General features: G+C 49.0%; 1 protein-coding gene across 1 annotated transcript in view; it reads right to left on the bottom strand.

Moving 5' to 3' along the window:
- Positions 1-5,560: 5,560 nt before the first annotated feature.
- Positions 5,561-26,630, bottom strand: part of LOC123816638 — a 45,772-nt gene continuing 24,702 nt past the window's right edge. The window contains exons 2-5 of the mRNA XM_045835653.1: positions 19,190-19,386; positions 10,183-10,307; positions 7,571-7,717; positions 5,561-5,791 (exon numbers count right to left, since the gene is read on the bottom strand). Coding sequence (XP_045691609.1) covers positions 5,561-5,791; positions 7,571-7,717; positions 10,183-10,307; positions 19,190-19,358 — 672 coding nt within the window. The 5' untranslated portion in view covers positions 19,359-19,386. The remainder of the gene's footprint in view (positions 5,792-7,570; positions 7,718-10,182; positions 10,308-19,189; positions 19,387-26,630) is intronic.

Below are 26,630 nucleotides of genomic sequence, written 5' to 3'. Positions count from 1 at the left end.
TGCAGTAGATGTGCAATAGATTGCTGTTAAAAGAGAATGAGACCTGGGAAATGGTTTGCCCAGCCTGGCGAGGGAGAGAGGACCCCAAGCAAAGCCCTCCTCCATGTCCCTGCAAGCCTGCTACAACGTGCCCGTGGCCGTCTCAGACTGTGATTTACAAGGTGGGCGAGCCTGCCTCAATTACCCAGAGCGCACCGTGCTGCCCCAGGGAGGGCCTGCCAATTGCAGGGCAGTCTGCCGGCATTCCTTTTTAGTTCTTGGAACTTTCAAACATCCTGTTCGCCCTTGGTCACAAGCACACTCACCTCAGAATCACCTCATGCTCTCCTTCGCCTTTCCAGTAACATCTGTCACATTAGTGCAAAACCACACTTGATTTTCCAAAGCCTGGCTGCCATGTTTTTTTTTTTTTTTCCGTTCATCCACTTCTTTGCCAGACATTTAATGAGTAGCCATTAAGTACCAGACATCGAACTGGGCTTGGGGGACTACAGTGGTGAATAATATATAATTACTGCTCTTTAGGAAAGCAGGGCCCTCAAGACAGACAACAGACAACCACCATTCATTGTGATAAACATTATAACAGTGGAGCAAAATAGAAGGCACTAATTCTGCCTGTGAGCTGGGGGGCAGCTTCACGGAGAAGGTGCCTTTCCAGGTGATTCCTGGGAGTATGCGGGAATTCCCCAGGAGCTAAGGAGAGGAAGGACAGTCGCAGCAGAGAGAATATCATGGGCAAAGGTAAGAGTGTAATAATCTAGGACAGCCAATGATGAAGAGAAGCTGGTGTGAGTGCAGGGGCGTGGGTGTGAGGGTGTGGAATTTGAAGACGGGCCTGGGAGAGTCAGGAGAGGAGGCTGTTCCAGAGGAAGCAAGCTAAGAATTTGAGCTTTTCTTTTGTAGGGGCAACGGGGGAGCCATTCAAAGTGTGGAGAGGCATAATCATGTTTGTGCTTAGGAAAAATCTTTCTGATGAGGAGACCGGTTGTGGGGCTATTATAAATGTAGGTGAAGGCTAAAGCTAAGACAGTGGAGGAGGATGGAGAGGAGAGATGTAATTAACATGAAAGATGCTTAGAGGTAGGAGCAACAGGTGGGCCACACACACATGCACACCCTCACTCACAGAAGGGAGGAGAGAGAGAGATGTGAAGACTGATCCTAAGATTTCCAGTTCCAACAGCTTGGAAATGGCAGCTTCATTACATGAGACGGGGCAGGTGGGGTGGGGGTGGCGAGTTAAGACATCAGAGGAAATGTGAAGTTGTGGGTTTGGGACACATTGCACTCAGAGACCCCCAGGCAAGTCTAGAGCTCAGGGGGAGAGCAATGCAGTTACAAACGGTGTTGTTTCAGGGCCACAGGACATCTCTGCCCTTGACTCTCAGACCAGCAACTTTAGGGTAGAATGGGGAGATTGACCTTCCTGAACGTTAGATAGGCTTGAGTTTCAAGTTCTACCAGCATCATTTACTAACGGCCTGACCTTTCACGGGTTACCCAATAGCCTGCTTGCACATCTGAAAAATGCAGGAATGTAATACCCGTCTGCAGTGTTGCCATATCAGTCTGTTGGGCTGTGTGCCAAGGCGCAGGAGATGCTCTGTAAACAGCAATCAGCACGGCACAAAGTTCTAACAGGACCATGCTCAGCACTCAAGGAGACTCTGCGCAGACTGAGCTAGTCCCAAGATTTTCAACAAAACAAAACAAAACAAAACAAAACAAAAAAACCCCCAGAAGATCATTCTGGGAAATGCTTCCGAGCCAGGTGCAAGCTTCACTTGGCTTACTGAGGCCCTCGTCCCCCCTTCATTCCTCCTGGGGGAAGGACCCTGGGGCCCGAGACCCAGCTCGAGTGCTCCCTTTCCTGGCAGTCAAAAAAAATTGGAAAAAAACCCCAGAGCTCTCTGTCCACACAGCAGCCCTCAGCGATTACGGCAATTGCTCAATTACATGGTTATTCACAACGTGCAGATTACAGGGTTACTTAGTTGAAGGCTCGGTGCCTCCACCAGATAAAACTAAATTAAAAAAAACATGCAAACGTTGGACATTCTCTGAGCATATGGCAGCATTTAGTTCTAGTCAGCAAGAAATAAGAACAAAGCAAAACAAAACTGGAAGTTTTTGTTTGTTTTGTTTTGCTTCTTAAGGGTATGGATGATCTGAGACCCAGACCTTGTATAAAGCACAAGCCTTGTTTGAAAATACCTGATATTAAGAAAATAATCAAAGTACAGGCTATGTGCAATTTTGATGTGAGCCCAGTTCCAGTCGTGTGTTGCTAGGTCTGTGTCATGGGCCTTGGAGTTGTTTTGCATGCAGAGGGTGGTCCGTAGGTCTCCAGTCCAGCCAAGACAAGCCATCTTATTCTAGCAAACGGCACCACCATCTGCCCAGTTGCTCAAGCCAGAAATCGAGAAGCTATTTTGGAAACCTTTTGCTCCCAAGGCTGTGACGTCCCCTCAGATATAAGTGCTGCCGGTGTCCCCCAAACTGTGTCTCAGACCCATTGCCACCCTTCCCTCTCTTCTGCCTTGGCCAGAGCGTCAGATCTCTTGCCTGGACCAGAGCATTAGTCCCTGGACTGGTCTCTTATCTCTGACACTCTGCTGCTCTTTCCATATGGCAACCAGGGTTGTCCTTTGGATAGACAAAACGGCGTGGCTCTCCGGGACTCAAAACCCTTCAGTGGGTTCCCAGTGCCCTTGGGGTGACATTGAAGTCTTTGCCGTGGCTTCTGAGGTCGCCCCACCCCATCGCCAGGGGCTGGTGCCTTCTACCCTCCTCCGGCACCTCTCTTCCCCCTTCACTGTCTCCCGCTCCTGACACCCGGGCCCTGCTTTTTGTTTCTTGAAAGCATTGTTCAAGTCTCAGGGAAAGGTAAGGGAAAAACAGTGACAGCTACTCATTATGTTGCAGACATGACCTTGTTGTGAGAGGCTCGCCACAATGCTTTCTCCCATGGGAAGGACCAAAGGGCACTTGGGGCAGGAGCTCAGTGAGCTGGAGCAAGCTCGACTGTCAGGTGTCCAAGCGGCCGATTCCAGCAACGAGTCCAAGCTGGAAGAATCCAGGCTTTGCTCTCTTACTGCCATGGTATAAGCATGGGTCTAAAACTGGAGAAAATGCTGACTCCCCTGTTGCATTTTTCCCCGTGCTACCCCGAGGGTCAGGAGGCTCAGTGTGGGCGTGGTCTCACTGTGGAGCGGAGCCCCTATCCAAAGGCACTGGCAGTTCTATGGATCTTGAAGTTGAAGGAGAGGAGAGGGGAAAAAGCTGGGAGTGGAAGTGTTGGGTACCAAGTCAGGCTGGGGACAAATGTCTTCAAGGTTCTCTCTCATGCCCTCCCTATAAGGACGCATCAGCAGAGACACCTAGGTCTCAGACCAGGACACCTAGGAAGCAAGGTGTCTGAGCTAGGAGCACAACTATGCAACTGTCACTGCTGGCCAGAGGGGCCTGAGTCCTTGACTTGACCTCCCCTCAGAGTGTGCAGTGTGTGGTGGTCACCAGGCCCGGTGTGGGGAGCGCAGCTTTCCCATGAGACCTGCGCGAGACAGGGGAGGGACTGCATGTGGTCAGGCCTGAAAAGTCCCACAGAAGCTTTCACCAGGGGCCGGGCTCCTCAACATCCCCCAGCACCTTCCCCGACGTCCCACGGTCATAAGTGGCAGAACTCGAGCCAGCCCTGAGCTTCTCACCATACCAGAAGCCTTCCACCCGTGCCCTGCATTGCTTCTAACCTGTTTCCCATGGACCCTGCCCACCCCCAGGCTCCAGCCTCTCCCTTGCAGGGTTCTTGCCACTGAACCTGCCTACCCTGCTCGGCTGCCAGGAGGTCGATGTTCTCACTTTGACAAGTAGTGACAAATGAGTCTGTTAGCATCAGTCATACACGCATGGGTGGTTTTATCAGGAGAGCTAAGAAGACGGCAAAGGATGAATAAACCGTAGGGTGGAATGGGGTAGGAATGTGTTTGGTGGTTCTGAACAGGGTGGAATACACTCATAGTTGTGGCTTGTCAGGCTGTTGGGCACAGGGCAGGCCTGGGAAAGCCCATCTGGGATGCAGAGCCGTCCGGTCAAGTGCCTGCCGGAGAGAGGGTGCAGGCTCGAGACAGACGGCACTGGTATTGGCTCTTGAAACTTCAGTTTCCTCATCTGCAATAATAGTGGATTAGGACAGGGGAACCATAGTGTAGATTAATGAGGCAAATCCACAAAAGCCTTTAACACAGGGCCTGGAACAGAGTAGCTGCCCAGGGTGTGGGGGCTGCTGTGATTGCTATTATTTCTCACCTGTGAGTCTTGCCTGGCTCAAGTCCTAGGGCAGAAGAAAAGCTTTGTCTATGCAGATCTTGCTTTGTGCATTAATGGACTCCTGCCAAGATGTGTGTAAATCAGGTTTATTGCCAGTGGTGGGTTACATCTACAGTTATTCTTCAATGCCCCGGCATGTGGCCTACGTGTCAGAAATCTCTGTGAGTCTCCAGCTTTCATCGCCTTGCACTGTGATTGTCCGGAGCTTGATCTCTGCTTGGGTCTGGGGGTGGGGGGTGGGGGGGCTATTCCTTGTTTAAAAGAAAACATGTCGAGGTGAAGTGGCACTGATGGGTGCCCTCCCTGGCACCCCTATGCAGCCTGCCCTTCTGTGTGACCCCTCTCCCTGCACCCGAGAGTAGAAGCAGGTGAGAAGGAGAGGCTCATGGTTAGAATAAAAAGAAAGAAAGAAATACAGGAGTTTATCCACAAACTGCCAGGTGATGCAGAAGATGTGCAGGATGGTTTCTTAATCCAGAAGGCAAATCTGCCTGTGGGCAGGGAGAATAGTGACAGGGATGGTATCAGGCAGCCGGCTGCCACAGGTCCTTCTAGGAAGGGAACTGAGTGAGTTCTTGACTTCTTTTGCTGGCAGATATTACTTTCCACCAGCCATTGTCCTACTTTCCTTTTCTGATGGTAGAACTTGCCTCCCAGTAAATACCCAATATTGACTTTCCCAGCTTCATTTGGGGTTATGCTATGGGTAAAGCACACCATCCTGGCCAAGGATAATTGCTGAGAGATCTGATGAGTGGTTCTTGGGAGAGGTTCTCTTTCTGGAGTGTGTGTGTAGTGTGAGTAGAAACTTCAGCCTTCTAGTATTTAGTGTGCTCATGTGACAATGTGGTATTTGGTGCAGTGGCAACCATTTTGTGACCATGAGGAACTAGTCCCTGGGCTAGCATCCAACACTCTGGGGATGGTAGACCAGAAGGATAGAAAAAGCAGTGTCTTTGATTTATTCAACTATAACCAACCCATCCCCATCTTTTTAGACTGTTGAGAAAAGTATAGTTAGTGAAGATTCAGTTCTACTTGGGTAGTACATCTTCTAATTGTTTCACCCTCCCCAAAATGTTCACATAGAGGCATGTTGGTGGAATTCCTTAACTTATCCAAATGTTAAGTCAGGTTTGAGAATGTTTCAGCATTCTCAAGTCCATGGGATTTAAGCAATTCAATGCAAAGTCTGGCAGCAAAGGGTCAGAACATAGTTTCATAATTTTTATTATTTCATGTTATTATACTTTGTTGCTTTATCTATTGGAGGAAATAAAGGCGTTTTAATAAGACGTGCTGATTTCTCTTTCTCATGGTTGTTGTCATCTTTTCCTAAGCCCAGCTCTGTGGAAGACAAAGATAAATCTTGGAGGTTCCTTTCGTTGGTGCACAAAATGCCCATTTTGCGCATGTGCGGAATCATGGGCAGGACTCGGGGACATACCAGCCTTTGCATCTCCTAGGAGGCAGAGAAATAGGCAATGAAATAACACGTGGGGCTCGGGAGCATCTGTTCCAGCACAACAGGTTCATCCTGACTCCACCGCTGACTGATGATAATCTTGGGCAAGTTACTTAACAAGTCTCATCTTTTGCTTCCTCACTGATAAAATGAGGTTAATAAGGTGAGGCCACGAGGATCAGGATTGGGGAAGTCTTTAGCACTATGCCTGGCACGTAGTAAAAACTCAGTACATGGGTGTGATTGCTCCCCGTACATGGCAGATCTGCTCTTCCCAAGTGGCACCGAGAGTTCAGAGGGTGTTCTGAACTGCAGACTTTGTTCATCCGCAAGACCTTGGGGGGTGGGATACGGCAGAAAGCAGCTCAGATTTGGATAGCACTCAGCTCCTTCTGGGCCTGCCAACTGATGAAGCCGTTCTGATTAATGTTTCATCGTATTTGTGTTTGCAGCATGGTTTGGCTCCTATCTTGGTTTCCCTAATAGACTAGAAGCTCGTTGGGAGGATAGGATGGAGATTTCCATTCCATTCCTGAGATTTCCGTTCCTTTGGAGTTCTCAGTTCTGGGCTGTGCATATGCCTAAGGAATGTTGGCCAGTGAATGGATAGATTGGGGCTAGTTTCCAGAAAGTTCAGAGAGCAGCCGTTCTAAACCTGGCTATGCATGAAAATCACATGTGCATAGGATGACCAACCATCTGGTTTGCACAAATTCCAAAGACTCGAGGCTTCCAGTTTTAAAACCAGAACTGGGGGGTTTCCTGGGACTCAGGACTTTTAGTGCTAAAATTGGGAAATTCCAGGAAAGCATGAAAGTCAGTGTTGGGAAAACTGTGTGGGTTAGTCATCTTATCAGGAGAGCTTTAAAACCTGCTGGTGCTTGGGACCCACCCCCAAAACCTCTGACATCTTTGGCGTGGGGGTGAAGCCTGGGCATTCCCATGGCTAATGAGCCAGGAGGTTCTGAAGTTCAGGAGAGGATGAGAACTGCGGGTGAGTGAAAGGTGCGCCCTGGAGCTGTGAATGGGCTACAGGTGGCCCGAACGACCGACCCCCTTCAGACTTAGGGGTGCTGAGGATGTGAATAGGGTTGGGGAGGCAAAGGCTGAGCCACAATGCATGAAGGTGGTGGAGAGAGAATAGGTTAGAAAGAAAATTCCAAGGCCTCGTCCAAGACCCTTGGAACTGGGACCCTACATTGGAGTCAGGATTCCCCAGTGATTCCTATGGGCGCCCAGTCTGTAGAATCATGAGACTGTATAGTCAGAACATATCACGAAGACATAACAGTAACAGTTTCGAGGAAATGCATTTGGGAATACTCAGTCCCCCTTGAATTGATGTGGGCCCAGAAGGTAAGAGGTGAGATGAAGGAATGGGAACCAGAACCATCTTTAAAAATCCTCTCTTTCTCCCGGATGTTTTCCTCCCCTTGGAGTGGGCGTTTCTGAACACCACAATGGTGACCCTCTGTCTGCAGATCTTCCCTAAACCTTGAGTGCCCAACCTTCAGGTAGGCCACAGTCAGTTTCTCGTGGCCAATGAGATTACTGTTCTCAATTCTCTATTCCCTCCTCCCTAGGAGCCTACCGTAAACGAAAGGGGACCGAGGCTATTTCTCTGCAGACTAGCCAGTGAGAAACACGGATGCTTGTGATTGTAAGCCGCTGAGTTTGGGGTGGTTGGTTGGGCAGCGTTTGTGTGGCCAGAACTGACTTGTCACCGATCTCAGCCAAGGACCTGTGAAACCCTTTTCAGAAGAAAAGCTTGCTCACCGTGGTGGCGAGGGCCTGGAAAGGGGTGAAGACCTGCCCCAGCTGATATCGTCTGTGCACATTGATGTCTCCATAGCGACTGCGACGCTCCTTCCGGCAGGTCAGTCTCTTCTCCGCTTTCATGTCCAGGAAGTTCCAGAAAGGGCCCTGTGGGGACAGACGGCCACGTGTGCCTGCGGGGCCCCCCAGCTCACACAAGACAGGGTGAACTGTTTAAAACAGGCAGCTCATCTGCGTGCCTCTCGTTCACTATGGGGACTCCATTTGCCTTTCTGAATTTCCTGTGGCCTTGGGAGGCAGAGCAAAGGGCCATGCCTGCCACGAGCTGCTGGGGCTGCACAGGAGATTGAGGGTCAGGCCACCGAGTTCTAGCTGTGACTGTGCCACGCCCTCAAGGACCTCGACCCACTACCCACCTCTAAGGTGGATTAGTGATGAAGGGCCTTTCCAGCCTTGGAATGGCATGATCCATCGAACCTGGCATGCCATCAAGAATGGCGTCAGTTGAAGGCCATCCTTGCAGAAAGCAGGATCCGATGTGTGATTGTGCCATGGAGGGACCTCTCTTGTGATTCTAATCTCACTTCTATTAGAGACAGAGGAGCAGCCCCGCTGGCTTTTCACTAAGGAGAGACACTGACATAGGGTGCCTGGTGGACTCCCCGAGGCAGAGCCTCCTTGCACAGCACCCTCCTCACTTGCCATGGAAGGCACCTCCTGCTGGGTGCCCACAGCTGCTCTGATGCTTACTCTTAGCTGTGTTTCCCAGTTCCCGGGCATCCCACCCTCCCCTGCTTCCTCTCTTCTGGCCTCGCCTCTTTGCGCAGACAACAAAGCCCCGCCTTCTGCCTGTGTATCAGTTTCTTCTCCAGAGCTGCTACCTCTTCTTGCTCTGTCGGTGTCTGGCCAGAGGGAGAGTGATGGCCAGCCTGGATTCTACACCACAGGGCCCACCCCAGACATGCTCGGCTTCCTGTTGCATGAGGGGGGGCTCAGCAAATGCTGCCTCTCTCTCCAAATTGATTCTTTTACCCTTCCTCCCAACCCCCATCCTCCACCCCGAGACAGGGTTATGTTTGGCAAGGTGGTGGCGAAGGATGGATTCCAGCTGCTGATGGCCGAGTGTGCCTGCCTTTCTGGCTGAGACACCTGGGAAGTGAGAGTGTGCTGAGGAGTGGGCGGCTGGACACCCCGCAGGAACCTCATCCCAATTAGGGGGTTGGGCCATTTCCTGCCTCCCACGCGGCAGGAAATGAATGTGTGTTATTTCTTCCAGTGTTGACTGTAAGGGTGCCAGACGGGCACCACGGTAGCAGCTCTGGAGGCAGGCGGGGACAGAGGAGCTGACCGAAATCGGAGGTCACTAGGGATTTTACAGGTCAGTATCCCACATCCCAGATGGAAAAAGTGAGACCCAGCAAGGTGAGAGGACTTTCCCGAGGCCTGTGTCACCTTCTCTTGCATCCAGTTTAAACTCACACATGTAGCTTCAGGGTGGCAACTCTGACCCTCGGAAGGCGGCTCCCCGAGTCCACCTTGAAGGCAGATGGATACCAGTGGACCTCACTGGGGCCAGGCCAGCCCGATCCCCCAGATTGGGCCAGAGCTGACCAGGAGCAGAGCTGGATCTGCGGTGGAAGGTGAGGGAATCCTCCTTCCCTGGATTCTTCTGGAGCTTTTAGTCATATTTTCCCTGACTTGTCATGCTGCCTGTCTTCAGAAAGGTCATCGTCACTGTCATCACCATCACCATCACATTTTTAATAGGGGAGCCAAATTTGCAAGTGCTTCCTTTTCTACCTGGACCCTGTCCCCCTTCTGTCCCCTCCTGCCTTTCTGCTCGTCTTCCAGCACTCGGATTTGGCTCCCAAGGAAGGGTCACCTCCGACAGAGGCCTGTCTGGCCCCCAAAGTTAGCCCCTCCTCCGGGTTTCCAAACCATTTACCCCTAGGGTCTGTTTCCCCCACTTGACTTGCTGAAGGTGTCTCTCCACCCAGTTATGTCCCCAGTACACCCTAGGGTCCTGGAACGCAGGGTCTGTGTTTTACCTATCTTAGATGGATGACGTGTCCTGTACAAAGTGCTCAACAGAGGGTTGTCACACGAGTGGGGAATTGTTTTGAAGGCCACTTCTGGGTTTTAAGAGAGTAGGGGGGAAAGATTAGATTACCACCAAACATTCCAAAAATGTCTCTTTCCCACAAAACAACATGAACCTATTAACTGGAGGGAGAGGTGGGGTGAAGACTCACACCTCACACAGTGGAGATGAAGCAGTCGTTGAGGGGGACGTGGGCAGGAAAGGACTGTTTGGAGCATCAGAAAACTGCCCGATTTTGAGGATATTTTTCTTTTGGGAAGGGCTGATGAGAGTCACAAGCCTTATGTACGACCTGTGTTTGGGGCTATTCCTCTCTCTGCACGGGTCTCACCTGGAGGCGGGGGCTATGGGAGTGGGAGGAGGTCAAGGGTAAAGAGAAAGCATCTACTCCTGCTCCTTGAGTCTTTGCAGCCACAGCACCTCATTTGCTCAGCTGACCCCTGAATGGGACAGAGTCTCACTTCTCAGCCTGCAAAGGATAAGGGGAAAAGGGGGCCCTTGGAAGACTTACGTTGTGTATCCGGGAGCTCTTTGCAATGGGAGGAGACAGTTCCCAGCTTCGTCCCCCAGCTTTGGTGCTCACACTTGAGACTGGTGGTGGATAAACAGGTCCCAGGGGGGTTGGTAGCCTCCAATCTGTTCAGAGGAGACAGGGAGAGAAAGGCCACATTGTGGAATCCCATGCACAGGGCTCGCTTCTTTCTGGCTGGGCCAGGGTGGATTTCTCCAGGTTTGACCCCAGCATAACAAGGAAGAGGCTCGTGCAGAAGGAAGCAGACCCTCAACCCAGGGCCAAGAATGGAAACTCTTGTTAGGACATAAACGGAACCCATAGGATATTCTGACTTGCTCTTTCTGGAAGCTGGAATGTGATGTGCATGGTGGCCGTTCTCTTTGCCAGGTGCAGTATTGGTACATTGTTTTGCTAAGGATGCGTGAGATGAGTTCATTTTTACTCTGGGGGGTTAATTGAGAGAGAGGATCGTTAGGGGCTCCAAATGGTCATTTAATTAGGTTAACTAAAGAATGAATTATGTGACCCTCCCATTTCCCTGCATTTGTGCAGAATTGTTCTTTTACTTTCATGCAGAGGTCATAAAACTCTCTGTAAAGGGTCAGGTAGTAAATATTTCAAGCATCGTGGGTCACGAGGGCTCTGTATGCAGAAATGGGCCGGGCTAGAGCACAATAACAGCCGTAGATGACATGTAAGGGAGTGAGTGTGGCTATGTTCCAACAAAACTTTATTTATGGGCACCATAAAATTTCACATAATTTTCATGTGTCACCCAATGTTATTCCTTTGATTTTCTTTTCAACCATTTAAAAATGGTTTAAAAACCATTCCTCGTTTCCAAGCCATCCAAAGACAGGTTGCGGGACACTCTTGGCCCATGGGCTGTACTTTGACCCCCACATTAGCGATGCCCTGATATGCCTCCTGTCGCAAAGAGGCAGGTGCTGGTTTCTAGAATGGAAGCGAGCATTCTGAAGTTTCCTCAGCAATGGCAACATCCATGTGCAAGCTGGACATCTGGACCATGATCAAGCCTTAACCAAAACAAGCCCAGGCTGGCTGGCCTAAGTCAATTACAAAATGTAGCATTCCAACAGACTTTGAAGTCATCCAGTTCATATTCTACATTGGAGGTATGACCACACTTCACACCAACCTGAGGATAAAAGGCTCCCTTCTATTAAACGAGAGAGAGAGAGAGAGAAAGAGAGAGACAGAGAGAGACGGAGAGAGAGAGAGAGAGAGAGAGAGAGAGACACGGAGAGAGAGAGAAGGGAAGAGAAGAGAAGAGAAGGAAGGAGGGAACGAAGGAAAAGGAAGAAAGCAAAGAAGAAAGAAAGAAGACAAGACCCAACTCCTAGAGTAAATGGAGTTATCATTGTCTCTCAATCACTTATTTTCATGCTGACTGACTTTTGGGGTGTGATATAATTCTGCCTCAGTTCAGTGTTACCTAACTTCCCGATGTTGTCAAACAGAGTTCTGTATCTTCCCCCATATGTACTGAAGGAGTAAATATTGGCAAGAGGCATCTCTAGGTTTCCTTTGAGGTTTTTATCTGTTAGCTATGACCTTGGGTGGAGCTCATTTCCTTTTCACCAGATTTTAGGAGCTGATGCAGAGGAGTGCCGTGTGGGGAACCTGGGCGGTGTTTGCTGATGTGGTCCCCGAAAGCTCCCAGCAGCCCGAGGTGAAGCATTGCTCTTCTAACAGAATTTAAAAACAGGGAATGGAGTACGCTTCACATAGCAGTTTCCCTAGGATGTCAGAGAAGGCATAAAAAAATAACTCAGAGTGACTTTTTCTGGGGTCAGCCAAAACACTTTTTGAGATCATAATGGAATTCTGATGCTGTAAAACTTTCCCTGGTGGGAGCGGGGCGCTGGTGAACCAGCACTGCCCAGCACGAGGTCTTGAACAGGGCGGACTCTCGGTGAGTGTTTATAAAGCAGGTGAAGGGGGGCGGGGGTTTCAGAGAGGATTTTGTCTGAACAGGAACTTGGGTTTCCTTCCAGCTGAACCCTCTCTTGGGTTGCATCTCAGGGCTTTGGAGGAGCGTGTGACATTCTGGGGGAGAAGTTTCCCTTTAGACCCAAGGCGAACCGAGTCCAGCCATCAGGTTCCAACACCAGACCACACGTGGCTGTCTGTCTCAAACAGCTGCCACTGGCTCAGTGTTTCCTTAAAAGAGGAATCCCGCTTCCCTGGGCTTTGCCAAATCCCCCTCAGTCAATAGCATCTGCTTAATGCTACATTTGCAATCACTTCTCCAGCAGGGACCAGCAGGCAGGTAGAAGAGGCCAGCCCCACCCAGCTCAGGATGCGGACCCCTGGGTCGTGGGGCCTGCATGCCCCTCGGTAGTGGGGAAGGACCTGGGGGTTGGGAGGCGTCAGGGAAGAAGAGGCTGCTGCTTCCTGTGGCTCTTTTTTTCCTTGTGAAAGAATTATGGCATTTGGGCAATTTTCCCGTTGTTATCCTTGGTAATAATTTTTCTTTTAGGGGGGTGGTGGTGAGGGGGAGAAGGAAGGGATGTTGAAAAGAGGCTGCTCTCTGGAAGTGATTAAACCCTGGAGAGAAATCTCCATAGGCACTGAAGACTGAGAAAGCTGTAAAACTGATTATTCATAACCTAAAAACCAGCTCCATGCCCTCCCTCCTGAAAGCACTTCTTTGGTGCAGGAAAAGGGCATCCTTGCATCTTGGAATTACATGCTGAGCTCTCAGAGGCGCGGTTTGTGTTCTACTGATCTTTGAAACCCCAGCACGGGGCAGGACGCTTGGCACACAGTGGGTGCTTAATACAAGCAGGTGACAGAGTAAACATTAAACACGGAGCACCAGCAGCTTTCTGAGCTACGTGGGCATTTTAATCTTTTCTCAACACCATCCCAGCTAGTAGGTGAGCTGCCTGCTAAAACGGCAGAGTGGCTTGAAAAAGTATGACATGTGTTGAATTTCAATTTCTTTGCTGAAAGTCAGTGGAAACGTGCTTTATCGCCGCTCACATCTCTTTGGCTTGTCAAGTCTTCAGCGGTTTCTCTTTAAGGGGAATTTAGCTTTCAGGTCACTCTTGTGTTGGCTCCAGCAGCGGCTCTCATCCCTGGTGGTGTGTTGGAGACTCCTGGAATGTGGGGTTTTAAAAAATTCCAAGGTAAGGGCACGCCCCAGGCCAAATGTATCCAAATTTTGGCAGATGGGACCTGCCCCGGCCATCTGGGGGATTCAAACGTGTGCAGCCACGGCTAAAAGCTAAAAGCCCTGGGTGGGGGACAGTTTGACTGCACTGGTGCTGAAGCAATAGCTGCTTCTCTGACTGAGAGTCAGCAGTCACGGCAGGCGGCTGTTAAGGGTCAGAAGGATAATCCTGTGGATTACAGTATTTGATGGAAGTCAGCACTTTTTCTTTTTGACAGCGGCTTTTTCACAAGCCAAGAAATCTCCGAGTCTTTGTATCCAAAAGCCATTTAGTTGGATTAAAGCTTTATGTCCGTTTGCCAGTTTTGCACGGGGCAGGCAGGGGCGGGGGACTAGTAGTGTGCGAGAAATGCCAGGATTTCTTTCAGAGCAATGTTGGCGTGATTGTCTTCCAAATTCCCGACCCCTACTATGGGGCCAGCCATGTAACAGATGCTCAAAAATGCTAAAATAATTACAGCAGCTACAGCTTGCTGGATACGTACTGTTACCCTCTCAGTCAGTCTTCAAGGCAGCCACCCAGCTAGGTCCAGAATTCTTAGATGGCCCCAAGGTTCTGCCCTGATTATGCGTTGTTGCCCGTATAACCTCCCCCTCTTGTGTGTGGGCAGGGCCTATGAACATGATGGAGTTTCACTCATGATTATGTTAATTGTGGCAAAGAGAAAGGAATTTTGCTGATGTAATTACAGTCTCTAATCAGTTGACCTTAAACCAATGAAAAGGGAGCTTATTTTAAGTGGGCCAGACCTCATTAGGTGAGCCCTTTAAAAGGGGGTTGAGAGGTTACATCCAAGTCTTGCTGGAAAAGCAAGCCACTGTCCGTTCTAATGCTGCAAGCAAAGGATTCGATCAACGACCCTGAGCTTCAGATTAGATGCTGAGCAGAGAGCCCAGCTGAGTTGTGGCCAGACCCCTAACTGCTAAGCGGGTGTTGTTTTAAGCTGCTCTATCTGTGATAATTGGTTACATGGTAATAGCAAACTAACACACCAGTGAAGGAATCACGGCACAGAGAAGCTGAAGGACTTGGCCCGGGACCCACATTGGGAACTGGTGCAGCCGTGGGTCAGACCCTGGCATTTCTGATCCCATGCTGTTTAGCCCTCTACTGACACTGCCCTCTGTTTGTGAAATGAGGCTCATCTGCACTGGCTCGCGGGTTTGCTGGGAGCCGTACACTGGGACAGAACCAGGGTTGGCTCCAAAGCCTGCTGCTCTGTGAAGTGGACTAGAGGCAGGAGGTGGCAGCATACCTCACGCACCATTTCCTCATGGACCGTTTCCACACGCACCGTTTCCACACGCACAGAAGAGCAGAGCCAGAGGCGGGGGAAGGGTATGTCTTTAGATCCACACTCCCAGCTGCCCCTCAAGTTGACACCTATGTGAGTTGTGCCCAGAAGGGCTGAGGAGACTCTTTAGAAATCAGGACTTGGAGCACACAGGCCTGTCTTCTGAACATCAAAGAAAGCTCAGGAAAGAAAGAAACATGCTCTTGGTCACACGGTGACACCTGTCTCCTTTGTTCCCACTGAGAGGATATTGGCCTATTTTCTGACCACATCCAGAGTTTAGACCATCATGATTATTAGAGGCATCCTTCCTTAAAGAAAAGCTAATGTTTCCTTCTAGTAGTAAGATACATTTTAATTCGGCTTTCCCATTGTGGATATGTGTGAATGTTTATTGGAGGGTAAGGGGGTCTTGGAAAGTTATTGCTTTCTGGTGCACCTGGGATGTGGGTGTGATGCACAGAGGTGAGCAGCCATCCTGAAAACATGAGGATTAGGGGAAGTAGAAAGCTATATGACTGGCTTGGGTCCCTGCTGCCATCATGGAGCCACCTACCAGCTCTGCACTGCCTTCCTCTGGACACTGTGTCATGTGAGGGAAATACATTTCTCTTTCTGTTGGTGAATTTTTTTTTCTTTCTATTTCTTCAGGTCCAATGCAGTTCCGTCTGATGTAAAAATCTATATCATAAGGTATTTGAAAACACTTGGTAAACTGTCCAGTGTTAACAGGTGCAAGGAAGAACTCAGCATCTTTGCTACAAGTTAAGAACCCTTTCTAGAGTTGTAATCAGTGTGAGGGGGAGGACGGGGATGCCTCCCTTCAGTACCGACTCATGGGAAGTCTGGGTGGTGGTGTAGGCTCAGATGTAGGGTGGCCGAAACAGAATTTAACCAGAGCAGCAAATCACATTTGGGTCTGATGTGTTTCCTTTTGTCTGAGGCAGGGAAGACCTGGTAAGGAGCCGCTTTCTGTCTCTGAGCACCCCTTACCCAAGCACCTGTCTGAGATCTGAAACAGTACGCCCAGGTTTGGGGTGCGCTGAGCCAGTGCGTGAGCCAGGATGGCCATCTTTGGTGACAACAGACACAGGATCTGGAACACCAAGGGGACAGACCTACACTCTTTCTTTCTGGTCCAATCCCAGTGGAATCCCTGAACTCAGCTCAGGGCATATGGACAAAGTGCAGCTTGTTCAGAGAAAGAGAAAAATGATGAGAATGTTTAGTTTTAGAAAACTAACCCCCTGAAACTCTGTTATTTGGAGCGTGACTAAAGGAGGTGGGAATAGTTAGGCTGAAGAGGAATGAACCCTATGGGGGACGTGGCAGTCACTCCCGAGTATCTGAAGGGCTGCATTGTAGAAGAGGGTGGAACTGGAACTCATGATGGAAGCTTCTGGGTGGGGGCCAGATCCGTATTTGTGCTTGCACACAACCCTGACAGCCACAGCCACCAAGGACAGAGTGGCCCATCTCAGCAGGTGGGCCAGTTGCAGGTGGTATTTAAGTATAGATCGAACTACCATTTGCAGGGGGATCCCAGCATGCATTCACATGTGGGTTCCTTCTCTCAAAGACTGCACGGATGAATTAAAGAGGTATTTAGCGCCTACTTTGTGTAATGATCAAACTATGGCCTCTAAGCGCTCTCCCAGCTTGGTGATTCTTTGATCTCTGGGTAGGATGAGCTCCATTTTGCAAAAGGGGAAAAACCGAGGCTGAGATCTGGGACGAGATGCACAGAGCCACACACCATTTAAGGGGCAGAGCCTTCATTCTTCCTGAGCCTTTGCTCTATCTACTCTACTTCCTTTTTCAATCATTTGTCCTTTGCAGGAAACAACAACAACAACAACAACAACAACAACATAAAATCACACTCTGCTCAACCATCTAGCTGTGGTGAGCATGTGCTGTCATGATGCTCAGTTGTTCAATATTGGTCTCAAGGAGGTGTTTTCTGCCTCTGACCGATGGGAGCGAGCCCTCCCTTTGATGTGCAACCGCCCGTGTCTCCCCAGATACCCCCGAGCAGAAGCGGGTTATAGGCAAGGGCTGTTGTTCACATTTCATGCAACATATGGCTTTCTGATTGGGGAGTGGCTGTGGCTTCTGAAGATACAGTCACCCTGCTACTCCCTGTGCTGAGATTCCAAAAATTGCTGTGGAAACCACACATTTCTAAGCAAGCCCATTTCTTCTCAAACATTTCTGAATCTCTCTCTCTCTCTCTCTCTCTCTCTCTCTCACACACACACACACACACACACACACACACACACACACTCCACCACTCCACTGCCAACCTCTACATCTTACATGTCTGGATCTTTCCTGCCAGGATCTCTTGCCCAGCACAACCTCTGTGGGTTTAGGGTTGTTTCATTGGGCAATGAGGGCCAACTTCACTTGTGCAGCTGGGCATTCCACGCACAAGCAGGCCCTTCCAGCTCAGGCTGCCTTTTGACTTTGAACGCACCAGGCTTACAAGATGCAACGAGAGCAAATTGGCAGCTGTGTAGGACTGTCTGACGCTGTTGGAAAACTTGCTTTGTAATTTCCTGAGCCTTTCAGGGTCAGAAGTGGGTAGAAACCCCCAAATGGAAGAAAATCCTAATCACTTTCAAGTGGAAGGAAAATAAGAAACAGATGAGCTCACATGGGTGCAGACTATAGATTCTGAGGCTCCCAGGATAAATGTTCCCAAAACCTCCAAAGCCCCACCTTCGCAGGAAGCCAGCGCTGACATTCTGAGATGATTTACTTGGCCCGGACTGGGCCATCTGTGGCTGGGAGTGGTGCTCCAGTTCACACTCCCCCAACAGTGCTGGAGATAAGTTGGAGAATGGAACAGGCCCCTGAAACACATTCACTGTGTGTCTTTGATCATCTTCACCCATCTGCTCAACCCAGGTACTCTCAGCACCTGGAGCAGTGCCTGACGCAGAGTGGCTGCTCCACAAATTCACTGAATGAACAAATGATTCCATTTTTTTTGTATCCTGTGCACTGCTGAAGTTCTTGTCGCTTAGCTGACTTTGCATAAATGGTTACTGCAGGAGACTAAGGTAACAAAGCCTTTGACCTCTAAACAGAACTGAGAGGAATATAAATTGAGAAGGCTGGAAGAGTCGGGAAGAATCAATACAGCTGTGAGGTGTCTGCGAAAGCCGTAGGTCATGTGCGGACCCTCAGAAGAGTCTGAGCTGGGGGCAGCAGTAGCCAGAAGTTTCTCCCATGAGCATTTGAAGTGTGTGGCTCATTCTGAACTCCATCTGCAAGGCAGACTCCCCTCTCTCGCCTATTTTGCTGCATCTTTTCTTACCCTACAATTCTCCTTAATTTACTAGTTTTAGTCCTGGGGAGTAAGACCAGGCTTTGCAAATGACCCATTTTCCAAGCTCTGTCTTATCCAGGTGACATCATCACAGCTTTCATTGGTCTGAATGCGACTCAAACCAAGAAGACTTAGGGAATTGAAGCTGTTGATGATCAAAAAGTGAGCAGTGGGTATGTAATTAGATACCCTTTCTGATTCCGTGAATAGGGCTCTCAAGGTAATTAGGAGAATTGACGTGTCCCCTTTGGCAACTGCCATTTGTCACTCTGTTTCACACTTGGAGTAAGCGATAGCTCTATGTTAATGGCCAGAAAGGATTGCATCTGCCACTTAGGAAATGAGGCTTAAAGATAACTTTTCACCCAAGAAATACCCGCTTGCTTTTCCCTCCTCTATCAATGACACCCACTTAGCAGAAACATCATGTAGATATATTTGCAAAAGGTTCGCTTTCTTTAGCTAGAGAAGCTGATGGAAATGCAAAGGCATCTTGCCTCTATGCCTTCCCCAGCTCTCTGGGCACAAACAGGACAAGCTAGTACATACGGTTAACTCCAGGTTGGTAAACTGGAGCCTTGGGAGCCACCCTCAGGGCTATGATTTGTTCCTCGTACTTGGGATACCTCATTGGCTGGTGGCTGTTCCCTGTGTTAATGGGTTGGGCCTGGGGCTCAGGGGTGTGCTTTGCTGGGCTTAGAAACCGAGCCCAACGTGGAAGCGCCCAACTCTGCAGAAGTAAAGGCAGTGAAGGGGGCGAGGGGTTGTGGGCCCCTGGCCAAAACCAAGCCACCCCCTGGAGATGGTGCTCTCCACGGTTCCTCCCAGAGTCAGTTGCTCTCATGGAAAAGTCGAGGTTGACCCCCTGGGACCCAGGACACAGGATGTGGCTACTGAGCTCATTGACATGCACAGCCTTCAGTTTCACTGGAAGCAGTTCTTGTTGGCCCAATGCCAGATAATATTAAATATGGAAATAAGAGCTTTTGAGCCAGAAGTTGTCCTAAGTAGCAGCAGCTCTGCAGAACTGCTACTTACAACCTTCACTGTTTCCTGTCCCACAGGATCTGCCCTTGGCCCAGGGGGTTCCAGCTCCGGGACCCCATTTCATAAACCAAAGGGTTCCTGCAGCTGCACCAGGACTGGGTCTGTAGCCCTGGCTGGCCCTACCCTTGGTGTCTGTTCGAGGTTCTGTTTCTCTGAGAGGAGGGCCTTCTTCAGTAGACTCGTCCCCTCCTGCCTCCTTTGTGTCGTCCTCCGTGCTCTGGGCACCTTCCCCCTTCTGCAGCACCTGGCCACGAGGCCGGGCCTGGCCTTCCGGCAGCTCCTCAGGCCTCATGTTCTCCTTCTTCCTCTCCCAGAGAGCTCTAGACATAAAACAATAAAATTAAAACAAAAAACATACCATCAGGTGTGACATTTTGAGTGATTCGATAGCCTCGGAGGAGTGACCCAGCAAGTGGTCAGAAGAGGAAGGAACTGAAGGGGGTCCCCCAACTTCACGAATGCGTATTTAATCTGGGAGGAAAATAAATGGATGCTTTCCACTTATTTTTTGCACAGAAGGGTGGGAACAGCTCCCAAGGAGCAGGACAAGTGGAGAACAGGTGTTCCACATATAATAGTTCCAGTGATGACCCCAAAGAATTAAACGCATTCACACACACCAGTGCACACACAGACACACGCAGAGACAGAAAGAAAGCCATTCTTACAGGGATGAAACACAAGAGGTCAGGAAGCATCTAAGAGCTAGTATTTCATTTTTATGGGGTAGGATCGATATACTTCATGTTAAATTGTGGTTTCTGTTTCTTTTTTCCCATTTGCCATCATATCAATTATTTGTTTATATTTTGGGTGGGTTTAAACACAGTTCTTAGGTGACCCTCAAACATTCAAGTCACAAGGTCCTTCCTGATTGGACCCTGCTCACCCCTCCACCCTCCCCTCCACGCCTCCCCTAGCAGAACCAGCCCTGTGCTCAGGACATGCTGCGGGCTCTCAAGCTTCTGTGCCTTGGCTTGGGTTTGTCCTTCTGCCTGGAGTGTAGCGCTTCCCTCCTTCCCTCCTCTGCTCCCCTCGCCTTCTTGAGATCTCCTATGTGTTACTTTATTGTGCTTGTCCATGACGTCCCCCAAATCTCATCCTTAGACTTAGATCTGCCCCCTCTAGTCCCCATAACCTTTAGGATATCTCCATTTTAGTCATGACAAATTGTGCAGTAAATGGTCCATTTTCATGCTTATATCCACTATTAGATTTTATGTTCCATGAGGCCACAGACTCGATCTTGTTCACCAGTGTATCCCTAGCAGGTAGGACTGTGTCTGGTTTGACCCATATTGGATGACTGGATGGCTAGGTGGATGTGCGGATGGATAGACACGTGGGTGGATGTGTGAATGGATGGAAGGAGAGATGACAAAGTATTTGGTGAAGGTAGAAAGGGACAAAAGACAGCAGATTCAAAATATTAACCATGTAGAAGGGAGAGTCGGAGTTGGGGGGGCAGGTTGAATCAGCCCTAGATCCACAGTGATGACCAGACTCAGGAGCAGATAGTCAAGGGGATGCTTCTGTACCCATGAAGGTTGCATCTTGGGTTTGTCAAAACTCTTCTGCTGCAATAAAGACTCAGAGAGCAAGACAGGATTTTGTTTTGGCATTTTGTGATCAGCCCATCTGAGAAGCGCTAAGTGATAACATCATTGGTGGGTTTCATTTTTTCCCCTGAACAGCAAAGAAACTTAATCTGAAAACCAGCATCCTAGAGGTGATAATTAAGAAAGATCTGTTAAGGATTTAGAAATAACAGCATCACTCAGTGATGCAGCTGTCCTCTCCGGTAAGTTGGACAGAAACCTGAGATTTTCCCCATGCATACAAATAAAAACTAGTGCATCATTTTTCTTTTATGAATTTAAACTGGATTTCTGAAGGCTCTATTCACCTCTGTGTTTCTCTCAGTCTTCTCAAAAGATCCATCTTAAGCAGTCTGTGTGCCAAGCAATTTTTTAGAAAACAAAACTCTTCAGCTTAGAACATCTACTCTGTGTGTGATCACCGATACCTCCAACTTATCCAGCAAGCTGTCTGTCACATTCAAACTGACAACCCTAAGGCATATTTTGGCACATTAAGGAAATCTACACTCAATAAACGTTATGATACATGTCTCTAGTGCCCTATTCAAGGATCTTAAAGTGCTCTGCTCACTTTGAGATACTCGTTTATAAAGTTGTAGCTAAGCATTACCATCTACTGGACTTAGGCTGGTATGCAAATGAGTGTGGGCCCAGGGGACTCACTTAGCCTTGCCTTGTCAAGATGAACAGGGCCATCAAGTGACTGCTGGGGAGCCGTGGATGACCGCCACCAGAGCACATTCTGGGGTATAAAAATTACATTCAGATAATGTTGAAGATCACAGAATGCTTTGTTAAAGGGCCCAAGTCAACCAACCAGCGGGGAGCTGACCAAATTTCCACCTGTTTCAAATTAAATGTGTTTATTATCTTTACTTCCCAGCTCAGCATAATCAGTTAGAAAATATCTCCTGTGATTTTAGCTGAAAGCATATTTTTGTAAGTTTAATGGGCTGTTGGCTTTCACAGCAAGTCAGTGACGTCTCTCCCCTCACTTTGACTCTGAGGTGGGCTTCCCTGGAGCTGCAGGGTGGTGTTGGTGGGCTCTCCTCCTTCAACCCTCATCATCTGTCCAGGGGTTTCAGGGTCTCAGGGTCTCAGGGTCTATGCCGAGTGTTAGGAGTAGAGTGGGAGCAGAGAGTCAGTTGGTATATATATGAGATAAGTAATTGCAGATCTGAAGGGAAATAAACAAGGGAGACAGAGTGAGTAACTGTCAGGGACCCCCTTTTGGATTGGGGGGGTCAGAAAAGGCTTTTTGGGCAAATGAATCAAAAGCTAAGACCTAAAGGCTTAGAACAAGCCATTCAAATAGAAACTGGGAGATAAGTGTTCCAAGCAGAAGAAACAGCCATTGCAAAGGCTTTGAGACAGTCAAGGGCTTGTAATATTTGAGCAAAGAGAAAACAAGCCAGTGTGGTGAGGGCGTGGGGGTAGGGAGAGCGAGAGAAGAGAAACATGGGATGAAGCTGGAAAGAGGCCAGATTCACATCAGGCAGGGCCTCATAAGAAATGTTCAGGATTTTAGATTTTATTCTTGAAGCAATGGAAAGCCAGGAGAAAATGCCACAGGTAGATTTGCATTTTATGAGGATTAATTAGGCTGGATAATCTATGATGAACAGATTGGAGAGTGCGGAGGGGGCAGCCGGGAGGCCAGGTGGAGGCGGTTGCATCCAACCAGGTGAGAGGCGATGGCGGCTTGCCCTGGGACAGCATCACTGGAGACGGAGAGAGGACGGTGGGAATGAGGGCTGGTGGAGTTGGAGGTAGGCTTGGCAAGACTTGCTGATGCATTGGCTAGAGGGGACAAGGGAAAGGGAGACTCAAGGGACCCGCTGGTGTTTTGACCTGAGCAAGAGGGTGGATGATGGTGCTGCATGCAGAGATGGGGGCTCTTGGGGGAGGAAGGGCTGTTGTGTGGGAAGGTGAGGTATGAGAGTCCTTTTGGACTTGTTAATTGGGGACACCCACTACTAAGCCCTATGTAGATACAGAGAAGTCTCTTGAAAGGTGCATTTTAATGTATTGTTTTCACTTTAGACATCATGATAGAAACCTTTGGAAGACGTGAGATGGAGGCTGAGACAAGTTGGGAATTAGAGATGATTCAGGGGTTGGCGGTAAGTCTGGTCAATGACATACATAGCACACGGAAATACGTAACCATGGATTTTCTCCTCTGCAACGTCTCCTCCGACCAGACTTTATCCCTGCATGGGGATAAAATTGCTCAGCCAGGTACGGGTGCAGGGAGTCTGAGAACTGCTTGTGCTGAGAGGGATGGCAGAAACTTCTGGAAAGGAGGGCAAGAATTACGATGCAAAGAGAGAAGGAAGTACTTGGGACTTGCAAGGCATGCTTAGGGGATGATACAATCTGTTTATTTACTATTTTCCTTTTGAGTTTTAGCAAATGGAATCCATTTTTTAAAAGCCACTGTTAAAATGACATTTCTCTGTAAATCAGATATGAAGAAAATGAACTGAGGCACCTCTTAGCATTTCCTCAGCTGAGTATCTGCCTGCCTATTAATTTTCAGCAGATTCTGTTGGTTTTTCCACCAGCCTGCCTCTCCGAGCACACACTGCCCCACTCCCTGCTTTGCTTATCTCCTCTTCTGTTTGATGTTCTAAAGGTGTCCAGGGTGCTTTTAGGAAGCATAACATTTGGGTACCTGGTGAATAGCTTGCAATGCAAAATGCATTATCTCAAGGTTATCACTGGTAACTGACTTGGAAGGATAGATTGTCCCGTGGGTTTCTGGTTGGCGTGCCTAGAATCTCAGGGTTATACAAAAAAAAAGTCACCTACTTTTGATAGAAAAAGCTTAAGTGTTGCAGTCAGAGAAGGCTGGGTTGAGCCCTGAGCTCTGCTGTTTTCTATTTGTGACTCCAGGCTTCGGACTAAGGTCTTCAAACCCAGTGATTTCATCTGAAAGTGTGGGTAATGATATATATGTAAATTGCAGGGTTGTTGTGGAGATTAAATGATATGACACGTGAAGTTCTTAGCATGATACTTAATTCATGCTGGGATCCACAATAGTCCATGGTGTTATTACTCCAAATGAGTGCACACAATGGTTGTTAGTTGGACAGGAAACACACACTCATGGGTGGAGGCGTGTTGGGGCGTGGGGTTCTGGGGTGGAGTTTCTCTGTTACTGTCTAGGAAAGGTTGCAGACTGGAAGCTCCTGGTGTGTTAACTGTAACTCAACCATTTTTTAAATTGAATGAAAATTTTAAATTGAACAGTTAAATTAAAAAATAGTGACCTTCCCTATGCAGACTCTCTTGTAGCACAGGGCTCCTTCCAAGCCAGATAGCCACTGTCACCTGTGACTGAGACCCAGGGCCCAGTCTCAAGAAGACCTTTTGAATCCACAGCAAGGTACAAATGAGGCTTTGTGAAGAGAGGAAGGGTTTTCTAAAGTCCTTAGAGGTTTCTTTTAGCATATAAAGGAACAGGCTAGGTCAAATAGGATCAAAGCCATAGTACAGAGGCCCTGGCTGGGTAGCTCAGTTGGTAAGAGGGTCGTCCTGTTACACCAAGGCTGAGGGTTCCATCCCTGGTCAGGCACATGCAAAAATCAACCAATAATTCATAAACAAGTAGAGCAACAAACTGATGTCTCTCTCTCCCCCTTCCTTGCTTTCTAAAATCAATAAATTAAAAAAAGCTATAGAGAGGGCAGAGGAAAGACTGACTGGCGATCTCTACCAGACATGAAAAGGAAGCAGAAAGCATTGCCATGGGATAATGGAGGGCATCTCTGTGGGGGTGGAGCCAGCAGGAGTGTCTCAGCGTTGTCACTGGGAAGTGACCGCCTCTTCCCTCCAGCTTCCCCTTCTGCCACCCCACCAGGCTTAAGAAAGATTAGGGTCGGGGTGCCGTGGCATTAGAATCTCCCATAGAAAACCCAGCAGGTCTGGGGCGAGTCAGCACATCCTGGCTCACCCTCTACTTCCACACTGTGGACCACGGTTTGGAGGTGGGGGAACAGCCAGGGCAGAGGGTCTCTCATGGCCCGGAGTTCCTGTCTGCTCTGGTCAGGGGACGCCAAGGTGTGGAGAGCAGCAGTGTCCTGGCACAGGCCTGTGGTCAGGAAGAAGGCAGGAGGCCACAAAGGCTTAGGGACCTGATGATTTCAGGGACCGCAGAGACCTTAGTTTTCAGCAGCAGCAGCAGCAGCAGATACCAGCAGGATGAGAATTCACAAAGGACAGTGAGGTCAGCTACCCTCCAGTAAACACCAGCCCAGGACATTTAAGGACAAGACTGGTTTGCTGCCAAGGCCTCCAGGGACCCCTGCTGCAAGGGTGTGCCAGCTCCCTCGCAGCCAGATACCACGTTGCGAAGGAGGAGGGGACAAGTGACCCCCTGGAAGAGGGAAGAAACAGCCTTGGGTTGACTGGGTATTTACCCAGACAAGGCTGAATTAATCTCAAAGTGAAATGTTCCCAACAGGAGCAGAGTGAGTTACCCTTGGTGGGCAATTTTTATTTCTCTCTGCCAGCAGGAGGAGTGGGAGCCCCAGGATGAGAGAGGAGTGAGACACGAGCTTCGTTTTTTCGACACCTCTGCGGGTTCTGTGTAGACTGTGATGCTTTCCCTCCCTTGACTTCCCCACGAGGTGGGCTCCTTCCACTGGCTTTCACCTCCGAGCCACTAGCAAATTAGGGGGTGGTGAATGAATCCAATCTAATACAATCATTACTTTTAATCATTAGATTATTTTTAATATGATGACATAAAAGGAAATTAGTGCAGAAAGAAAAATATCCATATCCCCTCTCCCCTATGGCAAGGACATGTACCCTTGTTTTTGGTAATAATTTCCTTATCGATGTTATTAAAATAGTGGCTGACAGTTTGGTCCAACCCTCTGCCTAAGAAAGACCGTGCTGCTGACACTCAGACCTTGTCCCAGTCACATAAAGGAAAAGAGAGGCGAGCCGATTACCTGACGTTGTCCCACGGCATCAAGGTTTTTCTTACTTGGCAGAACTTCCAATTAGTGAAATGGGACATTCTTGGATGGCGTTCAGACTCAACAGCCTTGACTGGATTTCACTCTTTGTGTCCTACGACTTGGCCTTTGTGCCCTTACACAAAATCCCAAGATTCGTGGGCCTGTCCCTTCATCCTTTGTCTGGGATCCCAGACCCCGATCTGGGGCTCCAGACTCCTTTGGGATGTTGACATTATGATGTGCCTGGAAGAATGTTGCAGATGGAATTCCTAGGTCTTTCTAACTGAAGTCTTGCAGAAGGGGTTTTGGCTTTGCTTACTTCTGCACGTTTTCCCCCTGTGCGTCTAACACACGTGGCATTTTAAGGACGTGTTTGACTTGGACTGGGAGTGAGCAGTGAAGCAACACACATTCCCCTGCTCAAATGTGTGCGGCTCTCGCCTGAGAGCAGATGCTGTTCTGAACAGTTGCTCGTCCCATTTCCTCGGAACTCTAAAGGGACACGCTCAGGTCTGCTCCTCTCCATGGGTGGGGAGATGCCTAGTTCAACAGGACTGCCTACCAGGGTCAGCCTAGATGTGAGATTACAGGTTGCGGAACCTCCTGTGGGAAACAAAAGCAGGTGATATTTTGAGATGACATTCGGCCACCTCTTCAAATATTCCCAGGGGCGTGCCCTCAGCAGTCCGGAGTGTGCAGGTGGGTGATGGCGCCTTTGGGCCACAGGGGAAGTTTCTCAGCCCTGGGGGTCAAGCGCCTGTGGGTTTTCAATGGTGAAGAGGAGCCCTGGGGAGTAAAATGGAGGAAACACTGAATGACATCCAGGCACAAAATTCTATGGACAAATAGGTGAAGAGAGTAATTAATTAGACTGCAGTTTTTTCCCCACTAAAAGCTAGGCTTTTTGGGGGTTCCTGATGTCCATGATATCAGCTTTACTGGCATTACCAGATGTTAAATCACACCGGCTGAATAATATGGGAAAAA

This window comes from Phyllostomus hastatus, unplaced genomic scaffold (genome assembly GCF_019186645.2).
Source record: "Phyllostomus hastatus isolate PE091 unplaced genomic scaffold, TTU_PhHast_1.1 phas_contig_210, whole genome shotgun sequence".
NCBI lineage: Eukaryota > Metazoa > Chordata > Mammalia > Chiroptera > Phyllostomidae > Phyllostomus > Phyllostomus hastatus.
Note: the sequence above shows the minus strand (reverse complement) of the source record. Positions and strands in the feature narration are given on the sequence as shown.